General features: G+C 41.3%; 1 protein-coding gene across 1 annotated transcript in view; it reads left to right on the plus strand.

Annotated features, from left to right (window-relative positions):
* The first annotated feature begins 402 nt into the window (after nt 1–402).
* The window catches only part of Csnk2a1 (casein kinase 2 alpha 1), a 41021-nt gene continuing 18206 nt past the window's right edge, over nt 403–23217 (plus strand). Inside the window, 3 exon segments of the mRNA XM_042055062.1 lie at nt 403–545; nt 17279–17488; nt 20753–20864. Coding sequence (XP_041910996.1) covers nt 17388–17488; nt 20753–20864 — 213 coding nt within the window. The 5' untranslated portion in view covers nt 403–545; nt 17279–17387.

Below are 23217 nucleotides of genomic sequence, written 5' to 3' on the forward strand. Positions count from 1 at the left end.
CTTCAGTTCCCAGGATGCTTCACTCTACAGTACGGAAGGTCGCGCATGCTTCTTTGCAGAAAGGAAGGGCCTCGTCGGCTAGTGACTCTCTCGCTAGGCGTAGTGCGGGAAACCTAACATAACGCCATCTTCGGCTGGGTCAATCCAACCGTGTGTATGCTTGATGGGACGCTCATGGTTTGTCTAGCCACCTATTACAGGTTCTAACTAAAATGCGCCTCTCTGTTAGAATTCTCACTATTAAGTTTTACGATCAGAATTCCAATTCAGCTCCGCAGTCTCACCCCGAACGCTCTCAGATGACACTGAACAAGCCAGCAAGGCTGCACGCAGCCGGAGCCTACGAGGGCGGGGCGGCTCCGCCCTTTCCGGCTCCGCCTCGCCGCTGGTTGGGAGGGGGCTTCCGCTTCCGGCATTGGAGGCTGTAGCCTCGCTCTGGTCCCTGCGGCTGGCGGCCGAGCCGTGTGTCTCCTCCTCCGCCGCCGCCATATTGTCTGTGTGAGGAGAGGGGAGCGCGGCTACTGCCGCTGCCGCTTCCACCGCAGGTACCTAGGGAGCCGCGGGCCGAGGTCATCGGGGCGCGCGGGTGAGCCCAGGCCCAGGCAGCAGGGCGAGGTCGTCCTGCACGTTCTCCGCCTAGGCGGCCTGTCGCCTTCCCCTGCCCCCCTCGCCGCACACAGCAGCCGAGGCCCCTGCAGTCCATCCCGGACGCTCGCCGCCGACCTGGAGGGCGCAGAGCGAGGCGGAGGGATCGGCCGGTGCGAGGGTGGAGAGCTGGCTGTCAGACTCCTGCTTCTTGCAGGAGGGAGGCTGGACTGGGCGGAGACTAAGGGACAACTTGGAGGTGGGGGGCGCGCGCGGGTGCTGGGGAGGCGCACGGAGAGATCGGGGCCTGCTGGGCAGAGTGGCACGGATCCCTGCGCCGCGCGGGGCAGCGGGGAGAGGGCCCTTTCTGGGGTTCCTCTGGGCGGGGCTGAACTTCCTACCTGCAGACCCGGTGCCAGGTGGACGGGGCCCGGGGCGGGGTTGCTGGTGAGGAAGGGCGAGGGAAGCACGAATTGGGGCCGATCGAGCGGATTTGGGCTTGAGGGCTCCTTGGAAGCCTGGGTGGAAGAGGAGAAGTAGTAGAAGAAGAAAGTTGGCTAAGAGTTTAGACATGTTAATGACCTTTCGAAAGAAGAGTACTTTCGAATTTGTTTCTATGATTTTTTGCAGTTTTGGAACAGATCTAGATTAGGCCGGTGATGGGTGAAACTTCTGGAGTTTGTTTCGGGGAACCAGAGTCAGAGTTGGAAGAATTGCTGCTTGTCTTTGCTGTTGTGGGGGAATAAAGCCTTCTTTCTGAAAAGGTGACAGGTTATTTGGGGAACTGATTCTCTTGTAACTGTTGAATTTTTTTGGAAAGGGCCTAGGGGAGAAAAAAATGAAAACCAAAGTAGGGAGGGAAGTTTTTTTTTTTTGCCCCCCAAAATTTGGAGACCTCATTTCGTCAAATAACTGGCCATATAGGCCGGTGACAATGAAGTAAAACTTCCCTAAGCTTCTCAGATATCAGAACCACTGACTTAGCTGTGTGACCTAACCTCTGGAGGCATTGTTTTTCTACTTGTTAAACTGTGGTATTTCCTAGCTTACAAGTTTATAAGTTTGTGTTAAGGAGTGTCTTTAGATTGTATCAAGCGTTTGCTAGACTGTGTGGCAAACATTAAGTGCTCAGGCCATATGAGTTGTTATTAAAGGGGCTAGCTGATATGTTCAGAATTCCTCCCATCTAGGTACAGCTTATTGTTAGGAGTCACTTCAGCAGTCATCTCTGTAGCTGGTTATAATTACCTAGTAGACCTGAGGCTGAATGTCCAGGACAGACACTAACTTCTTCCCTATATGTCATCTTGGAAAGTTCACCTGCTGCAGTCCTACCAGGGCAAGCTTGTCCTCCCTTGACTTTGAAATATTTGGCCTTAGTTTGTTGTTGGAGGAGGATGTGTAACTTGAAGAAAGAAGGAAAGGGTTGGATATTTACTTAGATTGGTTTTATTAATAGTTGAAAAGTTAGGTTACTCTTTGGCAGCTTTTCTTTGACACAAACTACGCACACCATACCTGCTTTATTTTGGCTTTTATGGAAAACAAGAACAGAAAATCAAGTACTCAGGGGAGAAGGGAGATCATGGGTCAGTTTCTGGGTGACCTGGAAGTTGGGACTTGACTGAACTAGGCAGTAACATTTCCATGATGAGGTTTTGAGTCTTCCACTCTGTTACTGTTTGCTTGCTTTTGTATTTTGTAGCCCAGGATGGTCTGGAGTCCACTTGCCCAAGCATTCAAATATAAGGAATTACAGGTGTGATTACCACACCCAGCTTCTTGGTACTGAATTTGTCTCTGAACATAACATTTCGTATGTGTGTGTGTATATATTCATGTGTGTATGCTTTTTGTCTATAGGTGAACACGGAGGCCAGATGTCTTACTCAATTGCTCTCTGCCTTTTTAAGCTATTAAACCTTTTCTTTGATTGTTTTGTTTTGTTTTAAAGATCTGTGTCTGGACTGTTGGGTGGTGGTGGCGGCTCACATCTTTAATCTCAGCACTCAGGAGGCAGAGGCAGGCAGATACCTGATTTTGAGGCCAGCCTAGTTTATAGATCAAGTTCCAGGACAGCCAGGGCTACACAGAGAAGCCCTGTCTCGAAAAATAAAAACAAAAAAATTCTTTGTCTGTGTGGGGATATGTGTGTGCACATGAGTGCTGGTGGCCAAGGAGGCCGGAAATGGGCTGGAAATTCTGGAGCTGGAATTACAGGCAGTTATAAGTTGCCCAGTATGGGTGATGGGAACTGAACTTCCATCCTCTACAAGAACAAATCTCATTCTTTTTTTTAAATTTTTTTTTCTTTTTCTTTTCCTTTTTCCGGCACAGGGTTTCTCTGTAGCTTTGGAGCCTGTCCTGGAACTAGCTCTTGTTGACCAGGCTGACCTCAAACTCACAGAGATCCGCCTGCCTCTGCCTCCCAAGTGCTGGGATTTAAGGTGTGCGCCACCACTGCCCAGCTAAGCAATACTCATTCTTAGCTACTAGGCTAGCTCTTTAACCCCTCTGCCTAATTTTATTTTACTTTTTTGTTTTGTTTTTGTTTTTCGATACAGGGCTTTTCTGTGTCACTCTGGCTATCCTAGAACTTGTTCTGTAGACTAAGCTGGCCTCGAATTTAGAGATCCACCTGCCTCTGCTTCCTGAGACTGACATTAAAGGTGTGGACCACCACCCAGCATTTTAGCATTCCTTTTCTTTTCCTGAGACAATATATCACTAAATCTGGAATTCCATGATTTAGCTCATCCAGCCAGCACCAGAGATGCTCTTGTTCCTATCTCCCACCTATGCTAGGATTTCTGCATCTGACTTTTTATGTTGATGCTCAGGATTGAATTTAGGTCTTTGTTTGCTTCCTTAGCACCAGCTCAGGCCTGACCATAACATTTTTAGATCTTACAGTCACTTCAAGATAAGGAAGACTTTTCTTAGAAATTGGATTTAAGCCAGGTGGTGGTGCATGCCTTTAATCCTAGCACTTGGGTGGCAGGGGCAGGCAGATCTCTGAATTTGAGCCCTGTCTGGTCTACAGAGTGAGTTCCAGGACAGCCAGGGCTACATAGAGAAATCCTGTCTTGAAAAACAAAACAAAAAGAAAGAAAGAAAAAGAATTGAATTTAATGTCTAAACATGGGGCAAATGATACCTTACCTGTGTGTATCCATCTACACAATCTGTAAATATATTGTTATGTAGTACTTTGCAGGTGTAGTTAATGTTAAAACTCTCTGAAAGATTTTATTTTAAATTATATGTATGTGGGTTCTCATGGAGGCCAGAAAAAAGGTGTTGAGTCCCCTGGAGTTGGAATTATGGGCAGTTGTAAGCTGTGCTGGTGGGGGTGCTAGGAATGAAATTCAGGGCCCTTGGAAGAGCAGTACTTCCACTTACCCACTGAGCCATCTCTCCAGCCCCAAAAATCTTAAAATAGAAAATTAACCTGGATCCTGGTTTAGTCACAGATTGATTACATGAGCACTTAGAGTAGAGTACCTCTTCCATTTGGATTAGATTGGTGGATGGGGCAGTCAGACAGATGTAAAGCATGAGAGGGACTCCGTTAGGTGCATTTAGAGAAGGCTGCAAAGAGAATATGAGAAGGCATGTGGGTACCCTCTAGTATCTGATAGCAAGGAAATGAAGACCACAGTCCTACAACCATGAGGAGCTGAATGCCAATATCTGAATGAACTTAGAAGTGGATTCCTCTCCAGAGTTCTCAGCAAGTAAAACGGTTCTGTAGATAACTTGATTTTGGCCTCGAGACCCTAAACTAGCCAGGCTCACCCAATTTGTAACCCATAGAAAACTTAAGATAATAAATTTGTGGTGCTATAAGTCACTACATTGATGGTACTATGGTAGCAGAACACTAGAATAGATTTTGGTACCAGGAGTAGGGTGTACTGTTAACCTAAACATAGAAGTGCCAGTGGGTGGAGGCTGGAAGAATTTTGAAGACTGTGGTAGAAAAGCCCTAGAACAGATTGTTAGTAGGAATGGGACTTTACTAGTGAAGACTGAGATAGGAGTGAGTTACACGTAACAGCAAACGAAACAGAAATTATATCTTGTGCTATGGAAGGCAGCGTTTGTAAGTTTATTTGCAAATAAACTTAGGTGTTTTTTTGTTTTGTTTTTTAACTTAGATGTCCTAGCAAAATGATGAAGGTGAAGCTTGCTTTAATTGTGAATATCTTTGTAAAGGAGTGGACCCCCGTGAAATTAAAGAAAGCCCCATTGCATTCTTGATAATTTTATGCCCAAAGGAACAATGCTAATGTCCATTGAAAGAAGTAGGAAAAAATTAGCCGAGCAGTGGTGGCACATGCCTTTAATCCCAGCACTTGGGAGGCAGAGGCAGGCGGATCTCTGTGAGTTCAAGACCAGCCTGGTCTAAGAGCTAGAGCTAGTTCCAGGACAGGCTTCAAAGCCACAGAGAAACCCTGTCTCGAAAAACCAAAAAAAAAAAAAAAAAAAAAAAAAGTATTTTTAGCTTCAAAATTCTGGCAAAAAAAAAAAAAAGGATCTATGAAACATCATTTTGAGTGAGGTAACCCAGACCCAGAAAGACAATTATCACATGTACTCACTCATAGGTGGTTTTTAAACATAAAGCAAACAAAGCCAGCCTACAAACCACAATCCCAGAGAACTTAGACAACAACGAGGACACTAAGAGAGACTTACATAGATCTAATCTACATGGGAAGTAGAAAGTAGAAAAAGACAAGATCTCCTGAGTAAATTGGGAGCATGGGGACCTGGGAGGAGGGGAGAGGCAGGGAGGGGAGCAGAGAAAGAGAAAAATGTAGAGCTCAATAAATATCAATTAAAAAAAGAAGTAGGAAAAATTAAAGAGGATTGTTGCATATAGAAGGATGTGAGCATGCTTAAACCCTTGTCTCTTATAGTAGGACCAAGAGCCGAGAGGATTGAAACAAAGCAACAGAGAATTTTCTTTGGGCAAGAAATGGAGTGGACTTTGGCTTCGCTTTGGGTGTATTTCTTATGTTTGTATCCCAAATGTTTTAGTTAACATATTGTAGCCCAGAACATCTTATACCTAAATTAAATGATGATATTTTGTTGATGATTTTGTTTTGAGGTAGGATTTTGCCATGTGTGCCTTCATAACCTGAAGCTCGCTAGACCAGGCTGGCTTGGAAGGAATTTGTTGACTATCCTCCTGTCTTTGCTTCCCAAATGTTGACGTTACAATTGTATGCCACCACGCCTAGCTGAGATTTAGGTTTTTCTTTTTAACCTGAAAGCATTAGATGAGACTTTTGGACTTTGTCTTGATGCTATAGTGGTTTGAGACCTTTGGGAACTTTAACTTGGTATAGGATGTATGTGTTTTGTGGGAGAATGTAAATCTTTGGAGGCTGTAGGATGGACTGTAGTGGACAATGACCCTACTAAAATGTTGGTACCCTAATCCCTAGAATATTGTTATGTGGCAGAAAGACTATTTAGGACAGTGGTTTTCAGTCTTCCTAATGCTGCAACTCTTTAATACAGTTCTTCATGTTGTGGTGGCCCCAGCCATAAAATTATTTCATTGCTGCTTCATAACTATAATTTTGCTACTGTTATGAATTATAATGTAAATATGTGATACGTGATTCCTCTGAAAGGGTTGTTCAATCCCCAAAGGGGATACAACCCACAGGTTGAGAACTGCTGATGTAGGGAATTTAAGGGACTCAAAGGATTACTCTGTCTTTGTTTGTCCCCTCCCTCCCCCAGAGATTTAGTCTAAGCACTGTGTCCTTAAAAAGCAAAGAACCTGCTTCTGGATGGGGCAGTCCATGCCCTTAATCCCAGTATTCCAAAAGCAAAAGCAGATACAAGTGAGTCTGAGTATAAGGTCAGCCAGGACTACATAGTGAGACTTTTTTAAGCAGAGAGCTTTGGGTGGAGTTAGAGATTCCATCCTACCATTCTGGGAGCTGGCAACAGGGAAATTATGAATACAGCAAGCAGCTTTGTGCAACAAGAGAGCTCCAGTTGACAGCCATCAGAGGAGCCAGTTCTCCAGTCCAGCAACCATAGGAAATTAAGTCAACAACCTGAATGAGCAGGGAGCAGATTCCTCCCAGAGCTTCCAGCCAGAAAAATGGCTCCTTGATACTTTGGGTTTGGCTTAGTTGGCCACTCAACAAGACCCAATTAAGCTCACTCTGCTTCTGATTTACTGAAACTGATGTAATTTATGTTGCTTTTTTCTTGTTTCTGGTAATTTGTTACAGCAACAATAGAAAACTTTACACTGACTTTTGCTAGGTTTATTTCAGAATGTGGAGGTGTTTTCTAGAGAACAAAAGCAGCGAAGATTATTCCTAGAATAATGTATAAAGTAGCACTTATGCCTTGAGCTTGATATTTAAAATATGTGTGTGTCGCCTGCATGTATATCTAATGTCCATAGGGACCAAAAGAGGGTATTCGTTCCTCTGGAACTGGAGAGAATTCAAGGTGGTTGTATGCTTCCATGTAGGGACTGAAAATTGAACTGGAGTCCTTTTAACTTAAGTGCTCTTAACAGCCCAGACATCTCTTAAGTCCTTAATGTTTAAATATTTTGTTCCTGTTCTCAGATGCAATATGAAGGGCCTAGAAAACCTGCTAGAGTGCTGGATCTAGTGCTGAATCACTGGCAGCGTCACTGGACGTTGGCTGTGTCTATTCTCTCACAGTGCGGCTTACTCAAAGATATTACTTATTTCTGTCTGCCATTGTCATTTGAGGTTAGATTTAGCAATCATATCTACAAAATATTTTTTTTCTTTTTTTGTGTGAAAGGATCTCATTTTGTAGCCCACACTTTCCTAGAACTCACAGTGATTCCTTGGAATACAGTTGACAAATTAACATTTCAGGGTATAATGGACTTTTGAGATTCTCTGTTCGAGTTTGGCTTTTAGACTTTGCAGTAAGGAAAATTATCCTCTAAAGGGCAACCAGGATGACTCTAGAACTGTCTAAAGGATCCTGGTCAAGACTGTAGTCGTGGCTTTGAACCTGTATTCTCCTTGAGCACCCTAAAATACCTGGGACTATAGTTAGTTCTCTCTGCCTGCTTCTTCATTGAGTCATTGTGAGGATTAGTTGAAAGACTATATTAGTTGAGAGACAGTTAGTACCTAGCTCAGAAAATGTCTCCAACATATTAACTGTTTATAACTTGTATGGTAACCTGACAACTTGTATATAAATATATAATTGCAGAAACTTACATCTGATGAGGTTTGCCATTTAATTTGCTAAGGGCTTAGCATTTTCAGACAATAGTAATGCTTGTAATACCTGATTTAAAATTATGAAAAAGGCATAATAGTACACACCTTAATCCTAGTACTTGGGAAGCAGAGGCAAGTGGATCTCTGTGAGTTCAAGGCCATTTTGGTCTACACAGTTCAGAGACAGCCATTCCAGAATGACACATTCTTTTAATCCCAGCACTTGGGAGGAAGAAGAAGGCGGATCTCATTGAGTTCCAGACCAGCCTGCTCTACAAAGTGATTTCCAGTACAGCCAGAGCTGCTACACAGGAAACTGTCTTAAGCCTCACCTCACTGCCCCCCTTTCCCCCCAAATTCAGTAAGTAGATGAGGATGACCTTGAGTTTCTGCTCTTCTTCGTCCCTGACCTTCCAAGTGCTGGAATTATAGGCATGAATATTTTACAATTTATATATGTCACATATCAAATGCCCCCACTTTATCTATTCTATTCTTTTAACACTGGTCTTAGTTCTTCTGGGTTTTTTGTTGTTGTTTGTTTTTTATTTTGGTTTTTCGAGACGGGGTTTCTCTAGCTTTGGAGACTGTCCTGGAGCTAGCTCTTGTAAACCAGGCTGGCCTCGAACTCACAGAGATCTGCCTGCCTCTGCCTCCTGAGTGCTGGGATTAAAGGCATATGCCGCCACTACCAGGCTCTGAGTTGTTTTTTATTAGCTGAAACATTTTAGTCTGTTTAGAAAAGTGAACAGTTGGAATTTTTTCTCACAGAAAAGAAACAATTGATAATTTCTAGCCAATATTTAAATATTTTGTTACAGATCAGAATCCAGCAGTTGTTGACGAAACATGTTATAGAAATCAAGGATTGGGCCTTTTTAAAAGTTTGAGGGAATAGATAATTACATCACAAGATAAAGCTAGGAGTGGTGTTCTATTGGTTTTTGCAAATTTTGTGTCTTTTAGCCTTAGATTAAAAAAAACCTACTTAACAGTTGCTATGGTGGGTGAGCACCTTTTAATTGTGATGATGTTTTCTTACATGAGAAAAATACTGTTATCTGAAAATTTTAGGATTGAGTATATGGTTAGAGGATTTTTTTCATAATTTGTATATGTCAGATCTCAAATACCTTTTGTCTGTTCTTTTAACCCTGAGTCTTTTGAATTTTTCTGAGTGGTTTTGATTAACTGAAACATTTTAGTCTTAGAAAGGTGAGCACTTGGAATTTTTTTAGTTATGATTAATGCTCTAATGGGCATTTCTCAATTTAGCTATCTCGCTAATGCACTATGAATTTTAAGAAAATCACCCTATTAAAAATGAATGGACAGGGCTGGAGAGATGGCTCCACAGTTAAGAAAAGTGGCTGTTCTTCCATAGGGCCTGAGTTCAATTCCTAGCACCCACATGGTGGCTCACAACCATCTGTAACTCCAGCTCCAAGTCATCTGACACCTTCTTCTGGCCTCTGTGAACAGAAGATAAGAAGCTATGGTGTATGCTTTTGAGATAGAGGCAGTTTGTGTGTGTGTATAAAATACAGTGTATTTGCATATTGTATACCTGCAGTTACATAGTGTGTCCTGTTACAAGGAAAGATACTCCCTCTGAATGGGGGGGTAATTTATTAGAAAATTGTGTCATTTTTGTATTAAAAAGTATAAAGTGGCCATTTGGATTAGTCAGAAGATATTCATTCAACAGCCCCTGAATGCTTGTTATACTTCTGGCAGGTACTATACCAAGGACCCCCAGATACTGTTGCCCTCAACTTCACAATTGGCTGGCATTTTGTCCTAATAAATACACTGTGTCTCAGCTTAGTAGCTTTTTGTGGTGCCCTGGGGTAATTTCTAAGACAGCTGTAGGGACTGGATGGGAGAGAATGGAATTTAGAATTCGCTGAAGTTGTTAGGGGGTAGGAGGGCTAGGAGGCTAGTAGGAAGAACTCTGCTCTTGGAGAGTTGAGGATCAAACCTCACAATCTTTCAAGCCTTGTTTTTTGTTTTTTTTTTTGGTTTGTTTTTGTTGTTGCTTCAACCTCTACAGCTGGAGTAATAGCTAGGTGGGATGACTTAACTGTTCTTCAGTTTCTTCATCTGTAAAATGGGGTTAGTACTTTACACCTCATAATATTCTAAATTGTGAATATTATTAATGAAATCACCAGCTAATAATATATTATGTCAATGCTGATGTTGCTATTTTTTATTCTTGATTTTGATTTTTCTGATACCAAAAGTTCTTATTTTTAAAAGAGACTCTTGACTTGTACATGTTGTTTCTGGTGTGGCCTGCTGGGTGAGTGAGACACTGAGTTGTTGCTTAGGTGTGGATCTGTATATAAGTCACACCCAGTGTAGATTGCCTCAGTTACCCAGAGACAGTGTATGTTGTATAGTTTCGACAGATCTAAGAGTCTTTCTCCCTCTTTTTTTTTTTCTTTTTTCTATTCCCCAAGATCTAGGATTCTCTTAATTATAGTTTGAATTTATCTTCTTGTTTCAGACTCAGGAAGAGGTCTAGGTTTGTTCATCTGTAGATACATGGCCTTTAATTAGAGGTATTTTCTTTTTTAAAATATTTTAATTGTGTGTATTTGTATTAATCTATATGGAAATGTGTGCAGGTGAGTGTAGTGTCCTAAGAGGGCAGCGGATCCCCTAGAGTTGAGTCATGAGTCACAGGCAGTCATGAACCACCTGAAATAAGTATCAGGAACTGAATTCCTGTAAGAGCAGTATGTACTCAAATTCTGAACCATCTTCTCCAGCACCCAGAAGTGGTATTTTTGGTGATACCATAATCATAGACCAGGGATTACTTGCTGATACTGTATTAGAAATGTACCTATAGGATCTTTTCTGTACAGCCGTCTCTTGTTTATGTGAACTTGGTTTTTTTTGGTTTTGAGACAGGATTTCCTGAACTTTGTGAACCAGGCTGGCCTCAAACTCCAGAGATTTCATTAAAGCTGTGTTCCACCACTGCCCAGCATATGAATTTGTTTTTATTTTGGATGTTCTGTTTTTTGTTTGTTTGTTTGTTTGCTTGTATTTTATAGTCCTGACTGTCCTGGAACTCTGTAGGCCAGGATGGCCTCAAACTCAAGAGACTGACCTGCCTCTGCTTCTTGAGTGCTGGGATCAAAGGCATGTGCTACCACATCTGGTTTGTTTTTGAGTGGATTGTCTTCATATATTTCTGGCTGGCCTAGGATTGTACACATATATCACCAGGTCCTGACTGCTTCTTTTTAAAGTTTATATATAAAACTTTAAAAAGAAATAAAAAAAATAACAAAAATATATAATTTTTTTTCTTTTTTTTTTTGGTTTCTGTGTGGTTGGTTTTTTTCGAGACAGGGTTCTCTGTAGCTTTGGAGTCTGTCTTGGAACTGACTCTTGTAGACCAGGCTGGCCTCAAACTCACAGATATCTACCTGCCTATGCCTTGAGTGCTAGGACTAAAGGCGTGCGCCACCACCACCTAGCTTTGTATATAGTTAGGTAAGTGTTTTATCATGGGGGTACACACACACCCTTGACCCATTTTTTTGTTGACTTTTGTGTATGGATGCATACTGTGCCGTGTGTATAACTGGAGGTCAGAGAACAACGTTTAGGAGTAGTTTCTCTTCTACACAATACTGAGCCATGCACTGTGTAGACCAGACTGGCATAGAACTTTAAGTGCTCTTTCTGTCTCTGCCTCTTGAGTGTTGACATTAGAGCATGTCTGGCTTTGCTTTGGTTTTGGGTGTGTGTGTGTGTATTTTGTTCTTCTGGGGGTAGGACAGCATGCTGGAGAGTGAACCTTGGGGTCTTGCCCATGCTAGGTAAGCACTTTACCACTGAGCTGTACCTCTGTCATAAGTTGTGAAATAGGGAGATGGACAGTCCTGTGAGACAGTGTTGAGATAGGGACTTACTCTATAGCCCAGACTAATCTGGTACTCACTTGTGTTAGCCCAGACTGGCTTTGAACTTGACAAACCTCCTGTTTCTGTCTCCCCAATGCTAGGATTACAAGTATGAGCCTCTACACCCAGCTAAAACATACATTCTTTTCTGTTTCTGTAGAAGTGGTATGATTTGTTACATATGGGGATGAACTCGTGTGTGTGTGTGTGTGTGTGTGTGTGTGTGTGTGTGTGTGTGGTCTGTCTGTCTGGTCTATGTCTCTGTGTATAGAGGTTAGAGGATGACTTTCTGCAGTCAGTTTTTTCTTTGTACCCTGTGAATCCTTGAGGTTGAAGTCAACAGCCATTTGGCTGGCCTGATAGAATCGTTGTTTACAAGTGCTTTTGTTTGTTTGCTTATTTTTAAGATATGGTCTCACTGTAACTCTCTGACTGTCCTGGAACTTGCTAGTAAACCAGGGTGGCCTTGAATTTATAAGGACCCTCCTGCCTCTGTCAGTTAAATATAAGGATTACAGGCCCATATCACCATGCCTGATATAAATCATAAACTCTCTCATTTATTTTCAATTTTTGTCCTTTTGGGGTTGGGGTTTTTTGAGACAGGGCCGTGGCTGTGTAGCTAGGGCTGGACTTTAAGGTGATCCTTCTGTCTGAGTCTCCTGCATGCTGAGATTACAGGGGTAAACCATAACACACAGTGAAAAGTATGTTTTTTGGTGTGTGTTGCTGTGGGTTGAGACTAAGGCCTTGAACATGCTAGCTAAGTGCTCATAACTGAACTGTAACCCCAATCTCTAGACTCTTGTCTCTCTTTCTTTACTGGAGGTTGAACCTGTGGTACTGCACATTCTAGACAAGCACACTTCCTTGTCCTCTTCCTTTAAAAAACAAAGCCTGGTAATCAAAACAGTAAATTTTCAAGCATGTTGTGTATAAGTTAACTTGATTTGGGAAGTAACCAGGCCAACTTAAAGATAAACAATTATATTTTTACTTATTATAAGGGGAAACTCATGCCACAGAAATGGGAAGTCCAAGTTCCGCTGTGTCCAGCGGGAATCACCCAGAGAGAGTGAGCACCTGGTCCCTCCCAGTTTTTCTTCCTGGGCTCCAGGTAGCCACGCCTTAATTAGGTTCTACTTCTTAAAGATGATTGGTTAACAAAGCTTCCCCCATCAATGTTGGGTCTTTTTTTCCCCCTGTGTAATTTAGTTGGAGATTATTTTCATTATTTGCTTCTGTTCATCTGTCTTTCTGACAAGTTTTCCTCCCAAAATGTTGTACTTCACACTTTGAATGTACTGAAGAATTTTCAGATATCATTCTTAAGGACTTAACTATCCACCAGCAGCTACCTATGTTCTCCTGTAGTTAACATGTAGTTGTGCTCCTGGTTTTTGTTTTAATTTTTTACAGCCATCTTATATCCCAGCTTTTTAAATGTCCTAAGGTGACCTTCATACATCTTTAAAGCAAAGGCTTTGTTTTAAAGGCCCCTCAGGCAGCCACTCCATCCACACCTCAAGACAGTTTTAGTTTGGGCTTTGTTTTGTTTTGCTTTTTTTTGGGGGGGGGGGTATGCCGCGTGTCATACTAGTCCCTATGCAAGAGTTCTATCATTGAGCTATATCCACAGCTATTATAAATATTATATTTCAAAATCGGACCCTTAGTATAGCCAAATTTTGTTTTGAACAGGAAGTTTTCTTAGTTGGTTGTGGCTCACACCTTTAACTCAGGCAGAAAGCAGGTGGATCTCTGATTTCAAGGCCATCCTGGTCTACTGAGGCCTTCCAGGACAGGCTCCAAAGCTATACAGAGAAACCATGTCTCCAAGAGAAAGAGAGAGACAGAAGAAAGAAACTTTGAAATTTGAAGGTCAAAGAAAGCTTGGGAACTGTCAAAATTCTAGTTGTTGGTTTTATTAATCCATTTTGTTATTGGTGGTTTTGTTGCTTTTGAAATGGGATTGCTCTGTGTAGCCCGGGCTGTCTTGGAATTTACTCTGTGTACAGGCTGACCTTGACCTCTGAGATCCACCTGCCTCTGCTTTTGAAGTGCTGGGATTAAAGGGGTGCACCATTATCCAGTAATTTTATTAAGCTCTATTTTTTCCTCAATTTAATTCACCAGTATCTTTTTAAAAAATTATTTTTTTTTTTTATTGTGAGGAGTGGGCACCTGTGGTTCTCTTCCATCATGTAGATTTTGGAAGTCAGACCTAGGTTATCAAGACTTGATGCTAAGTTTATTCACAAAGCGTTGTTAGAGCCGTATTTATCTTTTGTGTGTGTATGTGTTTGCACTGTGTGAACACACTTCTTTGCAGATGCATGTGAGTGTGTATAGAGCCTGACAGTACTAAGCAGCACCTTTCAGACGTAGTACTATAGGAAGAAATTCTGGTTTCAGGTGGTGGTAGTGGTGTACACCTTTAATCCCAGTACTCAGGAGGCAAAGGCAGGTAGAACTCTTGAGTTCAAGGCCAGCCAGAGTTACACAGTGAAACCCTATCTTCATAAAGGACAACAAAACAAAAAAACCAAAAGAAACAAATTGTGCTTTAAACCACACGGTGGCATGTGCTTATAATCACAGCACTTAAGGAGCTGAAGCAGGAGGATTGTAAGAAGTTCCAGGACAGCCTGGGACTACATAAGGCAAGCTGGAGCTACAGTGCAAGACCCTGTTAAAGAAGGGGGGGGGGGTGTCATGGAGATGTCTCAAGCAAGGGAGCTTAAGTTCTGATGCCCAGAATCAGGTAAATGCCAGACAGGAGTGACTGTCCACCTGTAATTCTAGCATTGGAAGGCAGAGCCAGGAAATTCCCCTGAGCAAGCTGGCTAGTGAAACTAGGTTGTGGGTTTAAGAGACCTGACCTCCAAGAGTAAGGTGAAAGAACCTTGGAGGAAGACTTCTGACATCAACCCTTAGGCCTAAAGTTATTTACATAAGGTGCAGTGTGGTAGCTGGAGTAGTAGTCCTGTTCTTTTAGTACAATACCAGTATTTTCTCTGTGTCTTGGGTTTTTAAAATTTCAGTAATTGAGTCTAACAGGAAAGATTCATTAATATCTTAAAGTTGGATATTTGTTCTTTAAAAAAATGAGGAAAAAATAAAGTTAGCTTCTATTAAACTATTGTTGCCACCTGTCTAGTTCTGAATGCTATTGTATCTTTTCTGAAGATATTTTGTAAATCATCCATCCAACTTGGATATCCTGTTGAAATATAGCTTAATGCCTATGTTACATTGTCTCCCTTGGTTCTTGAAAGAATAAGTTGTGCTAAAATTACCAAATTGGACTGGAATTTAGACTTATCAATTGAACACTTACTGCCCTCCAGAGGATGCAGGTTTGATTGCTGGTACTGTCCTGGCAGCTTGTATTCTAGTTCCAGGGGACCTGACCCTTCTGGTTTCTTCCAACACCAGTTATGTGTATGGTGCACATACATGTAGGGAAACATTCATACATAGAATAAAAATAAATCTTTAAGAAAGTAATAAAGGGCTTGGGTGGGTGGATACTCACTCCTTTAATTCCAGCACTCTGAAGGTAGAAGGCAGGCAGATCTCTGAGTTTGAGGCCAACTGGTCGACAAAGTGAGTTCCAGGACAGCTAGGGCTGTTACACAGAGAAACCCTGTCTCAAAGTAATAGAGGGTATATACATTTAATTCCAGCACAAGGAGTCAGAGACAGGAAGATCCCTGTGAGTTCAAAGCCATCCTAGTCTACACAGCAAGCTCCAGGACTATAATACAGAGATAGTCTCAAAATCATCATCATCATAAAGGGACTAGAGAGTTGGCTTAGCAGTTAAGAACACTTGTTCTTCCAGAAGACCCAGGTTTGTTTCCCAGCACCCACATGGTGCCTCACAGCCATCTGTAACTTCAGGGGCTCCAATGTTCTCTTCTAATCTCTGAGGGCACTATGCACACACATGCAGGCAAAACACTCATACACATAAAAAAAATTTAAAGCTAATTTTAACAATCATATTAACTTTTTAAATTTAAGGCAGGTCCTCACGGAACTCATATTGGCCTCAAGGTCACTATGTAGCCAATGATGGGTTTTTAAGTTTTATTTATAGCCAGGTGTAGTAACCCACACCTTTGTTCCCAGTACTTGTGGGGTAGAGATAGATGAATCTCTGAGTTTGAGGCCAGCTTTGTCTATACTAGTGAGTTCCGGGATGGCCAGGAAGTGACCCTGTCTCAAAAAGAAAACAAAAATTTTTATTTTATGCTTGTGTTGTTTGCGTGTATGTATGTGCACCATGTGCGTGTGGTGCCTGTGGAGGCCAGAAGAGGTGTTTAGATTCCCCCAGAACTGGAGGTCCACATGGTTGTGAGCATGTTAGATGGGTACTGGAAACCAAGCCTGTGTCCTCTCGAAGAATTTTTGTTTTGTTTTAATTTCTTTGGGTGTTTTGTCTGCGTATGTCTCTTCTCTGTACCAAATACATACAGTGCCCCTGAGGTCAAAAGAGGACTTTGGAGTCCCTGAAACTGGAGCTACAGGTGGTTGGAAGTTGTCATGTAAATGCTGGGAATGGAACTTTTTAACCACCAAGCTATCATCTCTCCAGCCCCTGAACTCAAGCTCCCAATTGTCCTGCTTCTACCGCTCAGATAATGGGATTATAGGTGTAGGTAGGTGCCAGTAAACCTGACTTTGTGCGTTGCTGGTGCTGCTGACTTTCAAATTTCCATCCCTGTGTGGAATCATTGAGACACATAGCAAGACATTCCATTCCCTTCCTCCCTATCTCTCTCTTCCTTTCTCTTCTTTCTCTCGACCTTGCTTATCAGGTCTCCAGAGGCTACCTTGAAATAAGTTGAGATGTGATAAAACCTCCAGTGCAGCTTTATTTCTTGTAAGATTGGGAGTCCAGTAGGTGATCCCCCTGTAAGAACCTGGACTCTGAAGGCACTGAAACTGAGACTATATGGAAATCGAGGCCCATCTCTCATAATTTCTTTTGATTAGTATTTAATGGACTAAATAAAACTGTGGTATAAAAACCAGTTTCACCTTTCACATCCCAGAATAATCTTTTGTTTCAAATACTAGGAAATTCAACAAAAATTACTTTAGTAGAACTGTGTAATCTACCTTGTATAATTATCAGATTTTAGACCATTTCTAAGCTTCTAGTTTTCGTTTTTGTTGAAAAGCAGGTGTCAGCTGGGCAGTGGTAGTGCACGCCTTTAATCCCAGCACTTGGGAGACAGAGGGAGGCAATCTCTGTGAGTTTGAGGCCAAAGTTCCGGTACAGCCAGGGCTATATAACACAAAGAAACCCTGTCTCAAAAAGCAAAAGAAAAAGATCCTCACATTGCATATGGATTACAAGCTACTTTGTGGAATTTGATTAAGATCAGCTGGGATATTTAGCATAGCATTATATTTGAGATCGTTGTTGTTATTAGTAAAATCGTTTTCCCCAAAAATACTTTGAAAAAAGTAATTTGTTTTTACTTTTTTTCCCAACAGTTTGAAGAAAATAGGTCTGAAACAAGGTCTTACCTACATCTGCCTCTGAACACAGTGACTGCCAGATCTTCAAACATCAAGTTCAGCTTTGTCTGCCAACCTGTCTGACATGTCGGGACCCGTGCCAAGCAGGGCCAGAGTTTACACAGATGTTAACACGCACAGACCTCGAGAATACTGGGATTATGAGTCACATGTGGTGGAATGGGGGTAATTATTTCCGTTTACTTCAGTGTCCTCACCCACAGTCCTGTATCTTGTAGATTCATGTTAGTAAGCCTTCCCTTCAAAGCACAGGACAAAACCGAGCTTGCTTTCTTACATAGGTATATTACACAGCAGGTCGGTGATTTGGCAAGCTTAGTTTCTGGGTTTGTAGTCTAAAAGTCATTGTGATTACTTCTCTGGTTTATGTATTTTGTGCATTATGGTACTAACAAAGACTTAGCTGTCAGTTTGCCTTCCAGCTTTAGCTACTGTTCTGGAACCTTGGGAAACTGAGGCAGGTAGAACTCAAAGTTAGGACTTGCCTGGGCTTCTGAGTTAAAAGCTAGCACTGAAGATACTAGAGAGGTTTTTAAATACTTGAGAGACTTTAAAATCACCAAGCTTAATTACTTAAGGTCTTTTGGGGGGTCAGAGTTGTGTCCCATGATGATAGTAAAGGATGAAACAGTTCTCTAGAAATAGAAACTTCTTTTAGATGAGAAGCAGGATTTACCCTTTATCCTTTCCATGATCCTAGTTATGTGCATCATGGAATGCAGCCCATTTATCCTCCAGAGCTGTAGCTTACTTCAACAACCGTGTTTACTCTCAAAGTTACCCATGAGAGGCTCATTTGAACATTTGCATTTCCTGTCTGAACATGGAGAGTTTTGTCACTTTTGTGATAAAAGCATTTTGATTAAGTACAAAATAAAGGAATTTGAAAACTCAGAGAGGTGTAACTCAGCTAAATTTGAGAAGCTAAGACCAGATGACCTTGAATTGGAGGTCTAGGGCTATGCAGTAATAATACCTTGGTTTTTTGTTTTTGTTTTTTAACTTAACTTCCATATATGATATTTTATATCTGATTCCATATGACTTTGTGTAGTCTGTAAGTGGTTAAAACTCTCTCCTTGAACTGTCATAGGGTATGGTTTCCATTCTGGTATGCTGTGATATTTAACAGCAAGCAATTTTCCACATATAAGGAGACACTCTTAGCTTAGAGATGGTGTTAAGAACCATAATACAAACCAATAAGTGTTATCACTATTGATAATCTTAACAATTCTGTAATGTCATGGACTTTGAACTCAAGGCATTACCTTTGTTTACTGCTTCAAAACCAAATGCTCTTCCATAGCTCTGCTGAAATGATACTACAGAGCCCTTTTGAGTGTTTACATGGTGCTATTTGCTTGCTGTGTTAGTTCATATGCCCTTGTGTAAGAGAACTCAATGAGCAGAAAGAGATCTGATAGTATTAACATTGTCCATTGTTCTTAGTTCTTTATGTCTCTTCTTTCATTCTCCTTTTTAACTGAGAATATTAATGGCTGATAATCATGCATACTGTATTATAGGAATAAGTAGAATTTAGCCCCCATTCCCTGTTACTCAACCATTAAACGTAGGGCCTTGTGGATTGTAGCAGGTACTCAACTGCTAGGTTATAGCCCCAGTCTTCTTTTTTTTCTTTTCTTTCTTTCATGACACAGGGACTCATGTAGCTCAGAATGGCCTCAAATTTGCTGTCTAACCAGGATGACATTGAACTTCTAATCTTTCTGCCTCTACTTCTCCAGAACTGAGGTTCAATGTACACTAGCATACCTTGGGTTATATGCATCAGGGATTCATGCATGATAGAATGTTAACTAAACTTTTTGATTTATTTTGGGGGGGTTTCAAAAATTATACTTGCTTAGTGGTGGTGGCTCATGCCTTTATTCCCAGCACAGGAAAGGCAGAGGCAGATGGATCTCTGTAAATTCGAGGTCAGCCTGGTGCTTGCTTGGTCTACAAAGCCAGTTCCAGGACAGCCAGAGCTATTACACAGAGAAACCCTGTCTCGAAAAAAAATAATAAATTATTGAAATTACTGTAGTTTATTTAGTTGATGGGGAATTTATATGTGCTACATGTGCCAAAGAACAATTTGTGAGTTGGGACCAGAAATTGAACTCGAGCCTTCTAGCAAGGGCCTTTACCATCTAAGCCATCTTGCCAGCCCATATTTATTGTTTTAAGGTTTACTTAATTGATATGTATAAATGTTTTGTGTGGTACCCTCAGAAATCAGGAGAGGAGATTAGATCCCCTGGATTATAGATGGTCAGGAGCCACCATGTGGGTGCTGGGACTGAAGCTAGGTCCTGTGTAAGAGCAAGTGCTCTTAACCACTAATTCATCTCTCCAGATCTTTTTTTTATTTTTAATTTTTTTGGTATTTTTTAGATAGATTCTCATGTACTAAGGATGAGCTTGAACTCCTGATCCTCCTGCGTTTACCTCCCAAGTGTTGGGATTTGATATTACAGGTGTGTGCCACCAGCCCCACTTCATTTTTTCTTTTGAGATAGTTTCTCTAAGTTAAACAGGCTAGCTTTGAATTCACTCTGTAGCCCAGGCAGGCCCTAAATTTGACAGATATCTAGGAATGGGTATGTACTACCATACCTGGTAGAATTGTGCCTTACTGGTTTGTTGTTGTTTGCTTGATTGTTTTTCTGGCAGACTTTTTTTGTATTTTTGTAGCCCAGGCTAGCCTCAGATTTGCCATTCCCCTTCCTGAGCCTCTTAAGTCCTGGGATAATATTTGTAGACCCTTCTAACCAGCCGGGCCTCCTGAAGGAACTGTGTTTGTTATTGGTTAGAGCAAGGGCCTAACCAACAGGGGACAAGGGAAAGTATTAACATATGCTTTATTCTTTACTCTGCCTATGATGTCTAATGTCCTTATTAGTTAACAAAATGTGAATAAATGCAGGACCTTTGGGGTTCACTATATCTGGTGTGGTTGCAAACTTTGATCCTCTTGTCTTCACCTTCTGAATGCTAAGAATATAGGTGTGTGACATGTCTGGTTTACATGGTACTGGAGATTGAACCCAGGGCCATATATATGCTAAGTCAGCACTCTACCAATTGAGCCATAGCCCCAAATTTTTCTGTTTTTTGTTTGATGCACACATAGTTTTAACTGGCCCAGATTTTTTTTTTAATACATTTGGAATATCTCTTGTATTACTTTTGCTGGTAATGGAGGTATCTGTCTTTTTTTCTCTTTCTCTTTTTCTCTCAATGATTGTGTGTTGCTTCTCTTTTTCTGTAAATAGCTCAGGATAACCTTGAATGCAGATCTTCCCATGTTCACCTACCAAGTGCTGGAATTACAAGCATGCACCACCATGTCTGGCAAAAAGTTTTGCATGTTGAAAATTTGATATTTTCAAATCATTGTCACTTTGTTTTTATCTACAGAAATCAAGATGACTACCAGCTTGTTAGAAAATTAGGCAGGGGCAAATACAGTGAAGTGTTTGAAGCCATCAACATCACAAATAATGAAAAAGTTGTTGTTAAAATTCTCAAGGTGAGTACAAGAAGAGAAATAATGTCAGAGTTGAAATGTAGAATCTATGCATATAGATGTCTCTCTCTTTTTGAGAGGGTGGTCAAGACAGGGTTTCTCTAGCTTTGGGGCCTGTCCTGGAACTCTGTTCTTTGTACTGGGCTGGCCTTGAACTTATGGAGATCCTCCTGTCTCTGCCTCCTGAGTGCTGGGATTAAAGGCGTGCACCGCAGCCACCATCTGGCTCACATAGAAGGTTTTTCTTGAGACAAGGTTTTTTTCTGTGTAGTCCTGGCTGTCCTGGAACTAGTTCTTGTAGACCAGGCTGGCCTCCAACTCACAGAGATTTGCCTGCCTCTGCCTCTTGAGTACTGGGATTAAAGGCGTGCGCCACCACCGCCCGGCTTACATAGATGTCTTTTTATATATCTCCCTTGAAAGAATTTTTTTTCTAGTAATTTAGCCTCCCTCTTATATCCTCTGAAGTCAACAGAACTCCCGATACTAGCTTGCCAGATTAGATCTAAAGCAAGAGAGAGGTGGTTAGAGTGGCTGAAGAGACTCCTCTTTCCCAGGTCTTACCTAATGTCCATTTTCATGCTTTCAGTTCGTTTTTGCTTTTGTTTTCAATAAACAAATCATTACCTCTGCTTTGTAAGAATAGGAATAAGAAGGCAAGCAGATACACCTAATGTAGTATTACCACATACACTTCAGCCATGTGAATATTAGGAACTAACACAAACCTGGAAGCACACACTTCATCAGAAACAGGAACTATCTGGGCATGTAAGCACGGTGGTAGAGTGCTTGCCAAAAGTGCATCAGGCCTTGGATTTGATTCCTAATGCTACAAAAAAGGAGAAACAAACAAAACAACAGCTAGGAACATTACTAAGTAAAGTGTTTGCCATGCAAGTCAGAGGGCCTGCATCAGAAGTTCAGATCCCTAGTAACTACCTAAAAAGCCAGACATGGCAATAATTTCCGGGAATTTATAGACTTGAGTTTGTCTGGAACTTGCTGGCCAAGCAGGCTAATTACTCTGTACGCTTCAGATTTAATGAAAGAAGATAAGAAGACCCTGTCTCAAAATACAAGGTGAGGACTAGCAAGATGGTCCAGCAGGTAAATGTGCTTGCTGATAAAACTGACAACCTCAGTTCAGTCCCTGTAACCTACATGGTTCAACTCGCTACCTTTGTTTTGATCGCCATGCACATGCTGTGGGACTTACTTAAAAGTGAATAAATGTTATATATAACATTGTACCAATTCAGGAGATGCCCAGTATTGACACACATTTATACATACACATGCATCTATACACACCCTTCCCAACAAAAGAAAAGGAGGTAGTTTCTTAGCTGCAGCTGACTGGTGTTCATGTAACAGTGCAAGTCTGGTGTTTCTTGATGATTTCTTTGGCAAAGAGAATTTAGAAAACAATATTTACATAATCTGATATTTTAAATGTTGATTCTAGAAGACTGGAGAGATGACTCAGTGGTTAAGAGCACTTACTGCTCTTCAGAGAACCCGAGTTTGATTCCTAGTCTCCATAGCAGCTCATACCCGGCTTTAACTCCAGTCCTAGAAGATCTGATATGCTCTTCTGGCTTCTGAGGACATCACGCACACATGTGGTACATACACAAACATGCAGACAAAATATCCATCCACATAAAATTTTAAAAATATATAAATTTTGATCAAGGTTTTTTGAAGTATCGCACGAGTCAGATTTAGCCAGTTGGTTGTCAATATGCAACGTCTATTAATTGTTTATTAATGCATTACTTCTGTGCTGCATTATATTGGAGGCTCAGTTCCTTGTAACCAAGGTGTCTATTGCTACTGAGGAGCAGAGGTTCCCAACACCTTTCATTTGTAGCTCTTTTCTTGTCTCACAGGTTTTTGTTTTTTTTGTTTTGTTTTGTTTTTGAGACAGGGTTTCTTTGTATAACAGTCCTGACTGTTCTGGAACTCAACTTTGTAGACCAGGTTGTCCTTGAACTCACTGATAGCCACTTGCCTCTGCCTCCTAAATACTGGGATTAAAGGCGTGCGGTTTTTCAATTAGTGCACACACACCTACAAACACAAAAACTATTAGTTCTAGCTATTAGCCTTTTTTTTTTAAGAAATTGCATTCCTTTAAAGTACATCTGGAAGCAAAGCAGGAATATTGATATGAACTTGAAGCCACTTTTGTTATAGGAAAAAATAAAAAAGAGCCCCTCTTTAATGCATTAAAAGCTTTATTTTAACATTATTTACTTATTTTGTGAGTCTTTGGAGATTAGAAGACAACATCACATGGACTTGGGAAGAATCTCAGAGGTCAGCACAGCAGTGTGGGTGGCAAAGTTCC

This window comes from Arvicola amphibius, chromosome 5, assembly GCF_903992535.2.
Source record: "Arvicola amphibius chromosome 5, mArvAmp1.2, whole genome shotgun sequence".
Lineage (NCBI taxonomy): Eukaryota > Metazoa > Chordata > Mammalia > Rodentia > Cricetidae > Arvicola > Arvicola amphibius.